At 39.2% G+C, this 15288-nt stretch overlaps 2 protein-coding genes across 3 annotated transcripts; one reads left to right on the plus strand and one right to left on the minus strand.

Annotated features, from left to right (window-relative positions):
- The first annotated feature begins 1385 nt into the window (after positions 1–1385).
- Positions 1386–7580, plus strand: LOC122358023 (E3 ubiquitin-protein transferase MAEA). Of its 2 annotated transcripts, none has more exons than XM_043257751.1 (9): positions 1386–1507; positions 4203–4385; positions 4474–4677; positions 4751–4873; positions 5057–5133; positions 5266–5374; positions 5505–5638; positions 5850–6045; positions 6680–7580. In XM_043257751.1, exons 1-9 carry the CDS (start codon positions 1439–1441, stop codon positions 6773–6775), a joined length of 1191 nt encoding a protein of 396 aa, XP_043113686.1. In that variant the 5' UTR covers positions 1386–1438; the 3' UTR covers positions 6776–7580. The 2 variants fall into 2 exon arrangements, with proteins under 2 accessions (XP_043113686.1, XP_043113687.1); XM_043257752.1 differs by lacking the exon at positions 1386–1507 and adding an exon at positions 1598–1619.
- Positions 7581–10197: 2617 nt separating this feature from the next.
- Positions 10198–13449, minus strand: LOC122358024 (fructose-bisphosphate aldolase B-like). Its single transcript, XM_043257753.1, is given in 10 exon segments — positions 10198–10504; positions 10636–10835; positions 10908–11033; positions 11036–11081; positions 11169–11252; positions 11381–11541; positions 11954–12008; positions 12229–12440; positions 12595–12707; positions 13292–13449. Coding segments are annotated over 9 exon segments (1092 nt in total). The 5' UTR covers position 12707; positions 13292–13449; the 3' UTR covers positions 10198–10408.
- Between the last annotated feature and the right edge of the window lie 1839 nt (positions 13450–15288).

Below are 15288 nucleotides of genomic sequence, written 5' to 3' on the forward strand. Positions count from 1 at the left end.
CAAACAGCTGGTCCTCACTGACTTCTAAAGTCTCTAAAAACGACTGAAAAAGTAAATTAAAAAAAAAAAAAAAAAAATATATATATATATATATATATATATATATATATATATATATATATATATATGTGTATATATATATGTATATATATATATATATATATATATATATATATATATATATATATATATATATATATGTGTGTGTGTGTGTGTGTGTGTGTGTGTGTACATTCTACAATTTTTTCATTTAAATTCTGCCTTCATTTACATTACATTTAGATCGAGTCATTTTAGCAGATGCTTTAATCCAAAGCATCTCACAAGGTATGGCAATAGAAGCAAGCGAAATGTATGTTCTGTAACAAATCTCAGCCTAATACATATTTTTTTTCTGAATTATTTAATAAATAAAAAGTAAACAAATAGATGGAATAGATGGCCCCTTTTTTAAATAAAATAAATAAATTAACTCAAAATAATATTTAGGTCTATAAAAATACACCTATTTATACTACTTCTGCTTCCACACTGTCAAATGTGTAATAAATCTGAAAAATCAAAGCCATGCTTTATTTTTAAATGCGTTATGTCTTTAAAGCAGCTATGAGGTCAGTATAGTTTTACACACACACACACAAAAAAACACACACACATTTCTGGTGAGTTTTATAATCTTTAATAATGTTAGATTTAATTTAATGTTTATTTGGATTTATGAATAGAATCTATGAGGTGTTCCAGCTTGATATGTTTGTTCTCACACATTTATCTGAATATTTCTTTAGCATATATATATTTAGTATTTAATATTCACAATTCCAAGTGAATTTGCAGTTTGGCCGTGCTACAAACCATAATATTTCATCATGTATTTCATAACATTGTAATAGAGAGCCAATGGCAAACATTTGATGCCATCATATACTTTTTATCGTCTGAGACCACAATCTTACTCTAAAATAAATATAGTAGCTTTTTTTTCTTTTTATCACCTTCACCATAACCACCTAGAACGTCATGTTTTATTTTAGGCTTATTTATTTATACCATTGCAAAAAAAAAAAAAGAAAAAAAAATATATATATATATATATATATATATATATATATATATATATATATATATATATATATATATATATGTGTGTGTGTGTGTGTGTGTGTGTGTGTGTGTGTGTGTGTGTGTGTGTGTGTGTGTGTGTGTAGCCATTTGAAATTAAATCCATCTAAATCACGTAACTGCCGGATACATGTTGCATTAGCGGTTAATTTTATTTAAAAGACTATATTTTCAAGCGAAAACAAACTAGACTCGTTTTCCTGCGGTTCTGAACAGCTCCGTCACGCGAGGCAGCATGGAGCGGAACAGCCTCGTGGCCGCGTGAAGAAACCCGAGAAGAAGACGAACAAACGCTCCACGGTTTCCCCAAAGCAAGATGGCGGTGCAAGAGACAGCAGCTCAACTCTCTATGGCCCTAAAGGTGCAAGAATACCCAACTTTAAAGGTCTGTCAAGCCTTTCTTCTCCATACTCTAAACGTGCAGTCGAACGGACCCGTTCTGCGTTGTGTAGCCGCCGTAACGGATCGTCTAACGGAAACCGTCGATCAAATAGAAAGTATGTGACTGCATTTAGACAGTTAACTGGTTAGCTCCAGGGCTAGATAACTTAGCAAAACAAGTCCCACACAAACAGATCTTACAGAGGCGATCGCAAACTGTCGCGCTGTGACATCTGCCGTCCGGTTATATATCGACGGATGTATAAAACGAGAGCAATACAGTCGACTAACGTCGGTCTGATGCCTGTCACCCTCGCGTTCCGACAGTCTTGTTTTATTAGGCGCTGTTTTATCCCACTACAGGTTTGTCCACTAGTGTAACCAGCGAGCGATGCAGTTTAAGGCAGATTGGAGAGAATCGTTAACGACGCGGACGGTAACACGAACCGTGTCGGATGCATAGCCGGCTACTTTATAACCGGGTGCTGGTCGGTCCCGTAGGCGCGTTTGATTTCGATTTGAACGCTGTGATCCAGACAGCATGATTTTCGTGCGTCTGGATAAACGCCGGAGGAACGCACACATGTCAGTGGTGACCAGAGCTCGGTATGCGTGCGATTAATGCGCTGTATTAGGATCGTATTGCGTCGCGTCGTGTCGATCGGTGGCAGCTCTTAGCTCGTTCATAGCTCAGGTGTGGGTTCTCGACGAGGGGCTTATCGTTTAATGGTTGGCGTACAGCACCTTTGTTCTCTGCGTCACAGATTTTTCCCGATTGATAGCGTCGATTTGGACGGACGCTCGCGTGAATCGATTGCTTTGACTGTTTGATGATGAGTTGAAGGCTTTGTAACCTGATTAGCTCGGTGGATCTTCTGTAAAATGACGCCTGTTTATGTACACGCACACTGAATGTCAATAATATATGGTCTTCATTGCTGTGTCAAGGGCATGTTGCATCTGAGCTTGTCTTGCAGCATTGGGAATGATTTCCAGTACCTTCTTGATCATTGCATCATGATTTAAGCACTACTAGTCACTATATTATTTTTGTGCAGAATCTTAAGGGATTGTGCAGTTACAGATAAAACGTAAACGTCTCGGCCAGTTCCTTTTTGGAAGGCACTGGTTCTTGTAATATTTCAGAGTGTCATGATTCATTCTAATATGCATTTATGCATACAAGAAAATCGTGTAATATTGCACAACTGCAAAGCAATGCATTTTTGACAGTCGGTTTCTACATTGAAGTTATGTGTACAGGCATGGATAAACAGTAGTTCATCTTCTATTGTTTGATAACAAAAGAAATCAGTATCTTTAAATTGGAACGAAATATTGGGTTTTGTTAGGCTTAGTTGTCTGCCCATTTATGCATCAGTGCTTTTTTTTAATCGTTTGCGCATATTCTGGCTCGCATTGAGGACCTTTCGCTTCTCGCTGCCAAATTAGGTTGCACCTAAAGCAATAATAGCATTGACTGATGTAGGGTGTTTATCTGCTCTAAAACATCTGTACGTGAATAGAGCATTGCAAATGTTGATACTACTTATCTGCCCTGGTTGCAAGGTGACAGATGGCCCGATCAAAATAAACTGGCGGATGCTGAGAGATAAGATTGAAGGTTTATGCATCTCTGCCTCTTCCACGGCTGCTCATTCTGGCCTAATGATCATGTCCACCTTTATGGCCTTTTCTCTCAAATGGACAGCTGAGAGAACACAGTGCACCATTGTTAGACATCTGGAACTAACCGCTTGCTCTACTAATGTCATATTCATTTACTAGTACCATGTGGAATTGGGGAATCTTCACAATTGTTCTCTTTTAGTCAAGAATATTTGCCTACAGGACATTCATGAGGACAATATACGAACGGAGTGATTAATAGTTGTAAGAAATACATCAATACGCTGTAATCGATACACAATCGAATGGAAGGCAACAATACAGCAGCAAATCAGCACAATGGCATAGCAATAAATTGATAGTGTTGGAATGATATTGAAATAGTGAAATACTTTTTTTTTTTTTTTTGCATTAAAGCCATAGTGTTTTAAAGGCAAAAATTAAAGGCAAAATTTAATTCTGTTATTTACTAACCATCTTGTCACTCCTTGCCAACTCGAGTTTTGTTAATCTTTAAAGCACAAAAGTAAAAATACTAAAAAAAAAAAACAGTCACTCACTTCATATAATTAACAGATTTAATTTAGAATCACATGTAAACATTGAATAATGCACATATATGGAGCAAATCCAATATGATTATTGCTTGTGATTACTATCTTATTAGCTAGTTATTATCATATTTATCAGTTTCATGTTTATCATATTTGATGAGCTCCATGTATTGCCATTGATTACTGTTTATACGTGAATATTCTGTTTATTATTTGATACGATTACATCTTTTCAGAAAACACGAATGGAACTCAGTATTGGATAAATGTGCTTTTTGTGAAGGGACGGAAATCTCTCAGGATGTTTAGAAGATGAACAAAAGCCTTAGGAGTTTGGAACGCCATGAAAGATGGAGTAAATAACAGAATTTTTGGGTGAACTATCAGTAATGAGACCCTCACAAGATGATTGTGATGATGGATGAAGTGCTTTGTGAAGCCTCACCATAAAGAACAGTGTTCCCGAGCTTACCGAAACCGTGCCTGGTAATGAAATGCAGTTGTTTGTCTCAACAGGTTCCTTATGAAACCTTGAACAAGCGCTTCCGAGCAGCTCAAAAGAATATAGACCGGGAAACCAGTCACGTGACGATGGTGGTGGCGGAGCTGGAGAAAACGCTCAGTAGCTTTCCAGTGGTGGATACTGTAGTCTCTCTCCTGGATGGAGTGGTCGAAAAGCTCAGCGCCCTCAAGAGAAAGGTATGCTGAGGCATCGTGTCGAATAGATTCAGTTTCACTACATTTGTACCATTTACGCTAAAGAGTGAAATGGTTTCATGTCCGACAGGCAGCCGAGTCTATTCAAGCAGAAGATGAGAGCGCCAAGTTATGTAAGCGGCGCATAGAGCACCTGAAGGAACATAGCAGTGATCAGCCGGCCAGTGTTAATGTTTGGAAGAAGAAGCGCATGGACCGTATGATGGTGGAGCACTTACTACGCTGCGGCTACTACAACACCGCAGTCAAGCTAGCCAGACAAAGCGGGATTGAGGTGCGTCTCCACTTTTTCTGGGCGGAAGGTAAGATGCTTGCGCTGTTTCTCAAACTGTGTTTTGTCTTTGCAGGATTTGGTCAACATAGAAATGTTTCTTACTGCAAAAGAAGTTGAAGAATCTCTCGAGCGTCAGGAAACGGCTACCTGTCTGGCATGGTGCCACGATAACAAGTCTCGCTTACGGAAAATGAAAGTAAGACAATGGGTTCAGCTGGGTTTGTTTTTCCCCCACTTGCTGTTTCAAATATGTATATGTATTTAACAGTCTTGCTCCATAATTTCTTCTAGTCTGGGGTTTCATTGGCTTGCATTGAAAATGATGCGGTTTGAAAGGTAAAGTTTATTTGGGTTTGTTGAAATATGTTCCTGTTTCCAGAGCTGTTTGGAGTTCAGTTTAAGGATCCAGGAATTTATTGAACTCATTCGACAAAACAAACGGATGGACGCAGTAAGGTATGACATGGGTTTCTTTGTTGTTGTTGTTGTTTTTAAGCCTTACATGACTGCCTTTTTCACTGAATTGCTTGAATATATTGTTAAACAATTCATAGTTGTTGGTATTAAATCTAAATAAATGTCCTTTAGACATGCACGCAAACACTTCAGCCAAGCAGAAGGAGGCCAGTTGGACGAGGTACGGCAAGTGATGGGCATGCTGGCGTTTCCCTCAGACACGCATATTTCACCGTATAAGGTAAATTACATTTCTGTTTCTGTATTGTCTGAAATGTCTACCAGATTTTGATCATTAATTGCTTCTGAATATGCCACCGTAGCAGGTACGAGTTCTGTGGTCTGTAAAATTGTTTTGTCTTTCCTTCCAGGATCTGTTGGATCCAGCTCGCTGGAAAATGCTGATCCAGCAGTTCAGATATGACAACTACAGATTACACCAGCTGGGGAACAACTCCGTGTTTACCATTACCCTGCAGGCAGGGCTGTCTGCCATCAAAACCCCGTATCCTCTCTGCAGAAAAACATTCACCTTCTTCCTTAGGGTTTTCAGTGTGCGTGTTCAGCAGATCACTTATGGATCTCAGGATTTTGAGTAATGTTGTGCGATTTCAAAAGCCGCGATAATAGAAACGAGAATCATTATTTTAAATGACCGTTAACGGTTCTCAGATCAAGTTGTTGGGTGGTTGTTAACCTTAATTCCAAGTTTACAGGCAGTGTTATAAAGAAGATGGCACTTCCAAAAACCCAGACTGTCCTGTCTGTAGTAAGTCGCTGAACAAATTGGCTCAACCTCTTCCCATGGCCCACTGTGCAAACTCGAGGCTGGTGTGCAAAATCTCTGGCGAGGTCATGAATGAGAACAACCCACCCATGATGCTGCCTAATGGCTATGTTTATGGATACAATGTGAGTTTTGAAGCTAGTTTTGTGTTTTGCACTTCAGTACTCTGTATATACAGTGCCTTGCAAAACTATTCTCTTCAGCGGGGCAGTCATGGCCTCATGAATATAGAGTCAGGCTTGTACCCCAAATGTCTGGGTTGGAGTCTCAGGTCCAGCAGAGATTGTAGGTGGGGGGAGTGCATAGCCAGTGTTCTTTTCATCTACAATAAGGGTGGGACACTTCAGCAAGAATTAAGTCTTACCACAACACCATTAAGCACAAACATGTTTCTGAGCTTTACATGCATTTTTTTGGTTTTTGCTGTAATATTAAGTTCAGCTGTTAGACTTTTAAGATGTGCGTGCCATACCCATTCAATTGAATTTGCCACAGGTTAACTTCGCCTGTAATGTAGTAACATTTACAAGCAATTTGATTGCTGGAACGGGTTGATTATTATAGTTCTTTGTTCTTAAAAAGCAAGGTGTGCTCTGATCGTCCAGCTATCCATCGTGTTATTATTGGTTGAATACCTCTAGCGTGTGACAGAGATGGGGTATGAATACTTTTGCAAGGCACTGTGTACTACCAGTGTATGCCATTTGAAATTCTCTATACTTCCTGTGTTTATAACATTCCCTTTCCTCTGGTTTTCAGTCTCTCTTGTCCATTCGTCAAGATGACAAAGTGGTATGCCCCAGGACCAAAGAGGTTTTCAACTTTTCCCAGGCCGAGAAGGTTTACATAATGTGATGGGAGCTCCACATTAGTTTTGGGACGTTAAGTTGCTGCGCCGCTGTAGGCTGGGCGAATTTCACATTGACACCATTTGTCAAAGGGCGCCAATCCTTTAGCCCTGTTCCATACAAGAGAATCTCATCGACAGTATGTCCTCGCCCTTAACCGGCCTGCAAGACCTTCACTGAACTGACGGTTTAAAAAAAATCGCTAAACGGACTATTGTGACAAGAGATTTTTTTTTGTTGATGTTTTTAAAAGGGGTTGGTAGTTTGGCATTTATTTAACTGGTTTCTTTTCAGTAGTGTAAAACAAACCGACACGACTCCATATCAGTCTCAAAGGAGCTTCTGCCTTGTAGTGTGTTAACAAAATGAATTATTCATTGTTGGTTTTTTGAACAAGGGCACCCATTTAGGTCATTATTTTTAGATAGATTGTGTGTAGGTAGTTGTAGAGAACACTCTCCGATGCCTTGCATTTGCACCTGTGAAATCTGTGACCACTTGCATTTGTTAATGTGTAATTTTTTTTGACTGACGTCCTCAGTTCGAGGGAGCATGTAAAAGAAAAAAAAAAAAAAAAAGTAGCATTTATAGCAATACTGCTCTTTATTCGAAGTCTGTAGATGTGCAGACTTAGACACGGCGGTGTTCTTTAGTGTCAGGCTGTTTAAAAAAAAAAAAATCACCTTAGTGTACACTTCAACAGTAATACTATACCGGCTTACTACAGACTTTTTATGATATGTACTAAATTTGGAACAGTTTTTTTTTTTTTTTAAACTAATGGTATTTTGAGTTATATAAACAATATCATATATTGTAATAAGGTCATGCTGCATTTAGTGCTGTTTTGTGACTAAAGATCAAATAGCAGATTTAAAGCAGGTTGTGTTTTGGATCTCAGGGTGGATTCAAATCTTGCACAGTTTTATTACGTGGAGGTTTTTTTTTTCTGTACTCCATTGTTAAAAATGTGTAATTTTCCTGCCTTGATACCCTCATTTTGTCATGTGAATGTCTTGCGTGAGTTTTCTTCAGCAAAACTGATTCGTATGGAACTTTTCATATATACAGGATAGTTTTACGTAGTCTTACATTACTTGCAGTGAATTTTGAAATTCTAATAATCTGTGGAGTCGTTCTGAGCACAATTTTCAAAGCAGAAAATTGTTAAAAATAGGTTTTGTTAATGTTCCCGTGCACACATCCGTAGAAAGTCTCAGGTTTCACAGGATCAACAGCAGGTAACCAACGAGTGGGATCTTTGAAAGGCCCTCTGGTCTTTTAGTTTCACTTTAAAGTACACCAACATCCGTTCCTGTTGGAAATGATTCTCCAAGTATGTGTTTAATTGTAATTGTGGAAAGACTTGCTTAGAAATTGCGCATGCATGTGTATTTTGGTAGGGTAGATGGGTTGTTCGTGTCCAATTGCCAATAAAGATTGATTTGATTATGCGTTTCAGTGTCTGGCTTAAACACACAGGTGAATTTGCACTGAAAAAGGTTTTAAAAAATTTTTTTAAACAAATTTACATTAAAGTGAAGTATTACGTATGAGAATTAGTAATAATGATAGTAGTAATGTGCAACATTTTTACTTCCTGGATTGGGAGTTTCGTGGTTTTGCATGGCCAATAACCTGTGCGACAATAAAAAATAACGTATTTGAAAAATTAGGATAATTCTTTTTTTTTTTATCTTCTTTGAGGGTTTTTTTCGTCGCTGACATTTTTCTCACGACGTGACAGCTTGGCGCATGCGCAAATAAACGCGCGAGCGTCAGGAGCGGGAACTTTGAAGTGGTTTTAACGGTCGTTACGCTGCGGAACTGATTTACCGTCTTTAACATGTACTGTAAGTAACAACGAAATAAATAAACGACATCACGATTAAAACATGTTCCACCAAAGTAGGACCATTTTGCTTTGCCTATAAAATAGCCAGTAATTAAAAATGAACAAAGACGAAATTCACGTCATGTATTTTAAAATCTTAAACCGACCTTCACGTATAAACATGCATTCACAGATGAGACAAAAGAGGAACAGTATGATCCGCTGTTTCTCCCTTTAACGAAACTGGGTGCTAAAACGCGAGACCGGCGTTTTCTCTGCGTCGTGGGCGAGGTGCTCAGTCTCGGCTGGCTCAAACACAAGACCTCTGAAGTGAGATTTACAAGTTTGACATCCATTTTCTTTTTTATTATTATGTTTGACTGAAGTGATTTAACGTCAAATGGTCAAACGTGACTTTATTAGTTTTTTTTTTACCAGGATGTCAGCGCAATTGTGGCCTTATTGCTGCCCTCATTCGCCGGCAGATGCGTAGACAACGCCGATTTACTGTCTTTGCAAGAGATTCTTGTCACGGTGTGAGTGATCAAGCATATAAAATGTAGAATGCTTTTGACTGTTTTTCAACTCTTTCGTGTAGGCAGTTATGTAATTCCTAAGCCGTGCTTTAAATACCTCATCTTTTCTTCAGATGGATATAAATGCTGGCGATTATGACGGCAACACTGTCATGCACAGAGCTTGTGAAAAGGGTAGAACTGATATGGTTAAATATTTACTGTCTATTGGAGCAGCGTGCCAGCTGATAAACCGCTTTGGTTGCACACCTCTGCATCTTGCCATAAGAAACAAGTAAGTGATTTTGAGCTGATTCAATTATTAGAATATATCATTTAGCTTTTACGCCGTTGCCTTACGCATGACAGGCACTTTGGCGTGATCAAGATTTTGATAACGGAAGGAGCCGCAGTTACCCTAAATCCTGTGCGTAGTCGGCGTGGAACTCATCAAGTCAGTGTTTGAAATTACAAATGAACTTGTCAGTCTGTTGAAGAAATTTGCATTCAGCTGTCTTCTCTTGTTTAGGGCGGTTCTGAATAAAGATGGTCAGCTTTTGCAAGCGTGGTACTTAGCTGGTGCAAACATGAGCCAAGGTGATTATAACGGACAGACCGCTTTGCATGCAGCAGTGGAGAAAGAAAGACAAGAACATGGTGTCTAAACTTCTTGAATATGGCGCCAGTCCAGGGGTATAAGAGAAGGCCATTTTTGTCATCATATTGTTCAACAAATACTGCTTTTTTTATTGTTCCGGCTGATTGCGTTCACAAGTTGAATGTTTATAATAACCCATAACTTGCAACATGTGACGTGTATGATTTATCGTTTCCCTATCAGAATAGGAATATATGGGGAAGGACGGCAGAAGATGAAGCAAGACAGAAAAATCTTCACGACATCATGGTGCTCTTCAGTCAGCTTTACTTTTTGTAGCTCGCCCTTAAACACCTTGCTGCGTAGGACCTAGTCAAGTGGACCAGCTGATATCTCATACAAAAGTATATTACTTGACCACCAAGTTAGTTCTTAGTTATTTTAACTCTCCTCCTAATATATCTACAGGAAATCAACTCAAATAAAGCAGGGATTTTATCATTTATTCCAAAATGAAAAGCATAAGTTGGTGCATATGCATGAAAAGTTAAACTAAGCCAGAGTCTAGTTGGGTCATTTTCGGTAGAATTGCATTAACATATTTCATTTGTAATGTGTACACAAGTTGTCATATCCTTTGCATGTAATTTTTTTTTACTGTCCGGCACAAGTTGTTGTTGTTTGTTGTGGAGTTTAGTAGACATAGCTGGCGGTATAGAGGGACTGTGTAGATGCTTGGGCCGCCTGACCTGAAGGTTTGTATTCACCTTTTGATGCAAGACTATTGATCTGAAGGGGACAAAAACAAAAATCATCAATATATAACAACAAAATAAAGCACAATATAATTTAGAAGTTTTGAGAAGTTACGCTATGGTTGTGAATTGTAAATTGATTTGAATCACAGCGTCTTTGATTACCTTGGCACGTGTGAGGAAGGCGTCCTGTGCAGCCTTCTTGTTTGCTGCTTGTCCCTTCCATGCAGAAAGAGCCGAAGCTTGGAGAGCACGGCCATAAGAGAAGCTCAGCTTCCAGGGTCTGTGCAGAGGAAGCTGATTCATGGCGTTGAGATTCAGAGAGGCCTCTTCCTCACTTTGACCACCAGAGAGGAAGCAGATGCCTGAGAATCAGAAGAGAGATGTTGAACGTTTGAGCAGCACTCAAATGGACACCAGGAGGAGGGCTGTCTTACCCGGTACAGCCGCTGGCACGGTGCGTCTGAGGGCAGTAACTGTTGCCATGGCAACCTCCTGGGGGGTGTACTTCTTGGTACAGCTGTGTCCAGCGGTGACCATGTTTGGTTTGAGCAGAGTTCCTCCAGATACACATGGTGGTCAGAGAGAGCCTTGTACACAGCCGCAAGGACCTTTGAATGCAATTTAAGGGTAATTATGTTTGATGGATAATTTGGCTTTTGATCTGCTTTTATTGGTTATTTTGGGAGGAAGCCTACCTTCTCAGTGGCATACTGGCACCGTTGCAGATCATGATCTCCATCCGGGAGGATCTCAGGCTCTACAATAGGCACCAGGCCATTCTGCAGGAATGAGGAAGAGTTCATGAGACAAAAGGATGTTGTTGACAGTTTGTGAAGAATAAACAAATTACCAGCATGCTATCAGTTGTCCTATAAAATACCTTATTAGCACATTATTATAGACATACCTGTTGGCAAATGCTGGCATATCTGGCAAGAACGTTTGCGTTTTCAGCAATTGAAAGAGCAGAGGGGCAGCTGTCGGAGATCTTAAGCACACAACGCCACTTGGCAAAGTCACAGCCATCCTTCTTGTATTGGGCACATCGTTCAGACAGACCATCCAATCCTGAGTGAAACGGATCAAGCAAAAATAGACCCCTTTAAAATGGGTACAAATCAGTATAGATTGCCATCATGTGAAGGAATAGTTCACCCCGAAATGAAAAGTCTGTCTGTCAAGTCATGTTGTCCCAAACCCGTAAAACCTCAATTCATATCGTTTCCAGATCCATAAATATAGAAAGGACATGGATAAGTCCATGTGACATTAGGGGCTCAGCTTCAGTTTTGTAAAGCTACTAGAATACATTTTGTGCATTAGTGTTGCTATCTGTGCAGGGTCAGAGAAAATATTATGTATTATAACTTATGCTCCAAAGATGAACAAAGGTTTCATTGGTTTGGAATGACACGAGGGTTAGTAATTAATGACTGAATTGTCATTTTTGGATGAACAAACCCCTCCAGTGAAAATGTACCCTGTGTGGTTGTCTCTCCATCTGTACCAGCCAGTCCTGCTGTGCCTTTGTCCACCTTTAGGCGCAAAGCACAATTAATACTTTTATTTATTACCATTATTAACATTACATGGCAAAACTATTGAAACGACCTTGTGTTTGTACGCAGAAAGAAAGAATTGTAGAGTATTTAAGCAGCTTGGTTATCTATAGGGCTATATCAAACAAACAAACAAACGCATAAACACATTTACATTGAATTATAGAAAAACCTGAAGAGTGCACCTAAACCTCACCTTGATTCCAACTACGATGCCCTTGTCCTTGATGACTTTTGGAAATTGAACTCCCTGGGCTGATTTCTGGTAAAGTGTTTCATGGAAAAAGATGATACCTCCAATATATTCGGAGAATGAATTGTCTACAGAGAAGAGGATGTCGCGAAAGCTGCGACGGTTCTCTTCAGTGTTCTCCACATTTATCTTCTGAAAACGTTTTCCCATGGTGCCTAAAATATGAAACGCACATCTAAGAACGACTGCATGCAGGTTTACCATGAGGTCTTCAAAAGTGTAATTAATAATTACTACAACCATAAAGCTGTTAGAGGACATACGATAAGACAAAAAAAGTCTTCCATGCAAAACACAACACGTTCTTACCTGTGGACTCATCTGCAGCCAAAATGCCTTTTCCAGGAGCCACAATGCGCTGGGCAATTGTGGCAAGCTCCTTCTTCTGCTCCGTAGAGAGGGCTGGAAACTGGTGTGTCATGCTGGGAAAAGAGCAGAAGAAACATTATTGGCGAAATATGCTAAAATACGCAATTTACAGAACGCTTATTGTTCAGATAAACGGGTTATTCACTGCTATCTGTAAATATTTGCCCTGACTGTTGAACTTCAGCCCAGAGAAACACACTGGCTCCGCCCACTGAACAAACAAGTCCAGGGTTCAGTCATCTGTTAAACTTGAGGATTTTGCAAATACGTACAAAACGTTTCACACTTCAGCGCGACATCATTAAGAACCGCGCAAGAGTGGAGAAAAGAAAATGCTTTACGTACAAAAAATGCAAAATAGAGTGCATGCAAAACGCACTGTAAAACCAACGCGTAACCGAGACAATTATACAGTTTTAAAGAAATATTTGAAGTATTCTTATTACAGTGATTCAGAACTTGCATTAAAGGGAAAAAAACTGAATATTTAGCAATAGCATTACTCTGATCTGCAGTTTGTGAATTCAGTTAAAACAGTTTAAAACAGGTAAATGTAAACCAATGCGAATATTAATACTAATGTGCTACATGCGATGATAATGACAAAAAAAAAGATTTAAAACTTTAATAAACTTACTTGAATGGTCTGAAGGCGTGTAGCGCTATAAACTACAGGTGAAGAGGCCTCTCTTGACGCCGATGGGTTTTAGTGAATCGGGACCGAACGATCCGAACGAGTCGGTATTTATCCGAGCGCGGAGGCTGGACTAAAGCGATGCGGACGGGCGTGCTGTGCCTCCGGGATCACCATTGGCCGAGATGTTGGACGGGTGTGTGAGAATATCTGCGTATGTGGACTTTGGAAGAAGGGTCTTAACTCCAAAAGGTCCACGATACAGCACCCGCTGTTGCACACATGAAAAATTAGTTTTCGAAATCTTTGTAAAACAACGTGAGATCTGAGATAAGAGTTGATTTTCAGGTTTCTTCGGTTTCCGCGTTATCGTGCACAAGTGTGCTCGGTTCGCGTCCTTTCTGTGAAAGCCACACTTATGAGAGAGAAAAGTGCAATGCGATATGCAATATGATTTTACGTGGGATACAATGCATAGGCTAATGAATGTGGGGGAAAAGTGCTATTGTAGATCCTGACATAATACAAGGCCAACGGATGTGTAAGACTGACCCGGGGTGTACTATTAACTGTGTCTGGGTGTGCAGAGGTAGTGAACAATCTATCATTCAGTCAGTGCTTTTAAACCATAGCATGCATGCTGTGTTTTTTTAACTCGCACACATACCCTCATAAACATTTTCAGTAGAATAACACCCTCAGATGTTGCATTTTATGTAAAACATGTAAATGTAAAGCACCATACCCGTTGCTCTCTCTGTACACTCTCTACACTGTGTGTGTGTGTGTGTGTGTGTGTGTGTGTGTGTGCGTGCACTGGATGAGTGTGCTTAACAAACTTGTCTGACTGTCATCGACATCGTTCACAAACACGGAAAGTGAGTGCCGGAGAATTACATCAACAGCGGTTGATGAAATCATTCTGGCAGACAGACAAGACGTGGTCTGATAAAAGGGCAGTCGGGCCTTTTGATAAACTTGCTGCACGATGAAGACAAAGACGTGCGCTGATGCACAGATACTTTGAACCAAGAGAACAAAACTCAGGGGGGTGTCACAACATGAACTCTGTATTCAAAGGTAAGAGTATCAAATGCACATTGAAGGACAGAGTCCAAATAGTAGTTCGTGCACAGAGAGTGACACGTAATAAACTGCAACGAAGTAAGTATTAGAGCCAAAATACACACACACACACACACAAATGATGGTACCCACACATTACCAGGAGTTTCTATTAACTTTTTTTTTATAGCTTTTTATACTACGCTATTAATATTGTCTATCACCCAGTCCAGGAAACCTTTCTGCTAGTTTACATTTTCAGTAAAGGTTTCGTGTTTCATTTAGCTGTTTAAATTACATGGACCGTCTCAATGTAGGTAAAGTGAGATTTTCTTACATTGTGAAGCCATTTTTGGTGTCATAATGTAGGTCAAACTAGCACGCACACACACACACACAATGAACACAAAGGCTGTTAATCTACAAAAAGCACTAATTCGGTCATTTACTAAAAACAATATTTGTCAATTTATTTGTAGTTTGTTGAAATTATAGTGTTTTTAAATTGATTAGCTGAAATGCACTAATCAATTTAATATAAAAAAACATGATTTTATATATATATATAGAGAGAGAGAGAGAGAGAGAAAGTGAGGCCTACGTTATCAGCATCATTAATCCAGTTTTCAGTGTCACATAACCAGAAATCATTCTAATATATTGGTTTATATACTTAATGCTTAGTTTAATGTTTTTGTGGAAAGGTAATGAATATAACACAGAAAGCACTTGAAGTCATGTTTAGTGTAGGCTGCTTATATAGTAATTTTGTTTTTGTAACTGTAACTTATAAAAGTCCTCCTAGTGTCGATAATATGGGGTGACTGTTATTTCATCAGTGTTTATTGTATCTGTCTCTAACAAATAAACCATTCAATAAAGAGACAGCATTTATTTAGGCTACAAAATAAACGAGCTTGTTAAAGAGGTTAATC

Source organism: Puntigrus tetrazona, chromosome 14, assembly GCF_018831695.1.
Source record: "Puntigrus tetrazona isolate hp1 chromosome 14, ASM1883169v1, whole genome shotgun sequence".
Classification (NCBI taxonomy): domain Eukaryota; kingdom Metazoa; phylum Chordata; class Actinopteri; order Cypriniformes; family Cyprinidae; genus Puntigrus; species Puntigrus tetrazona.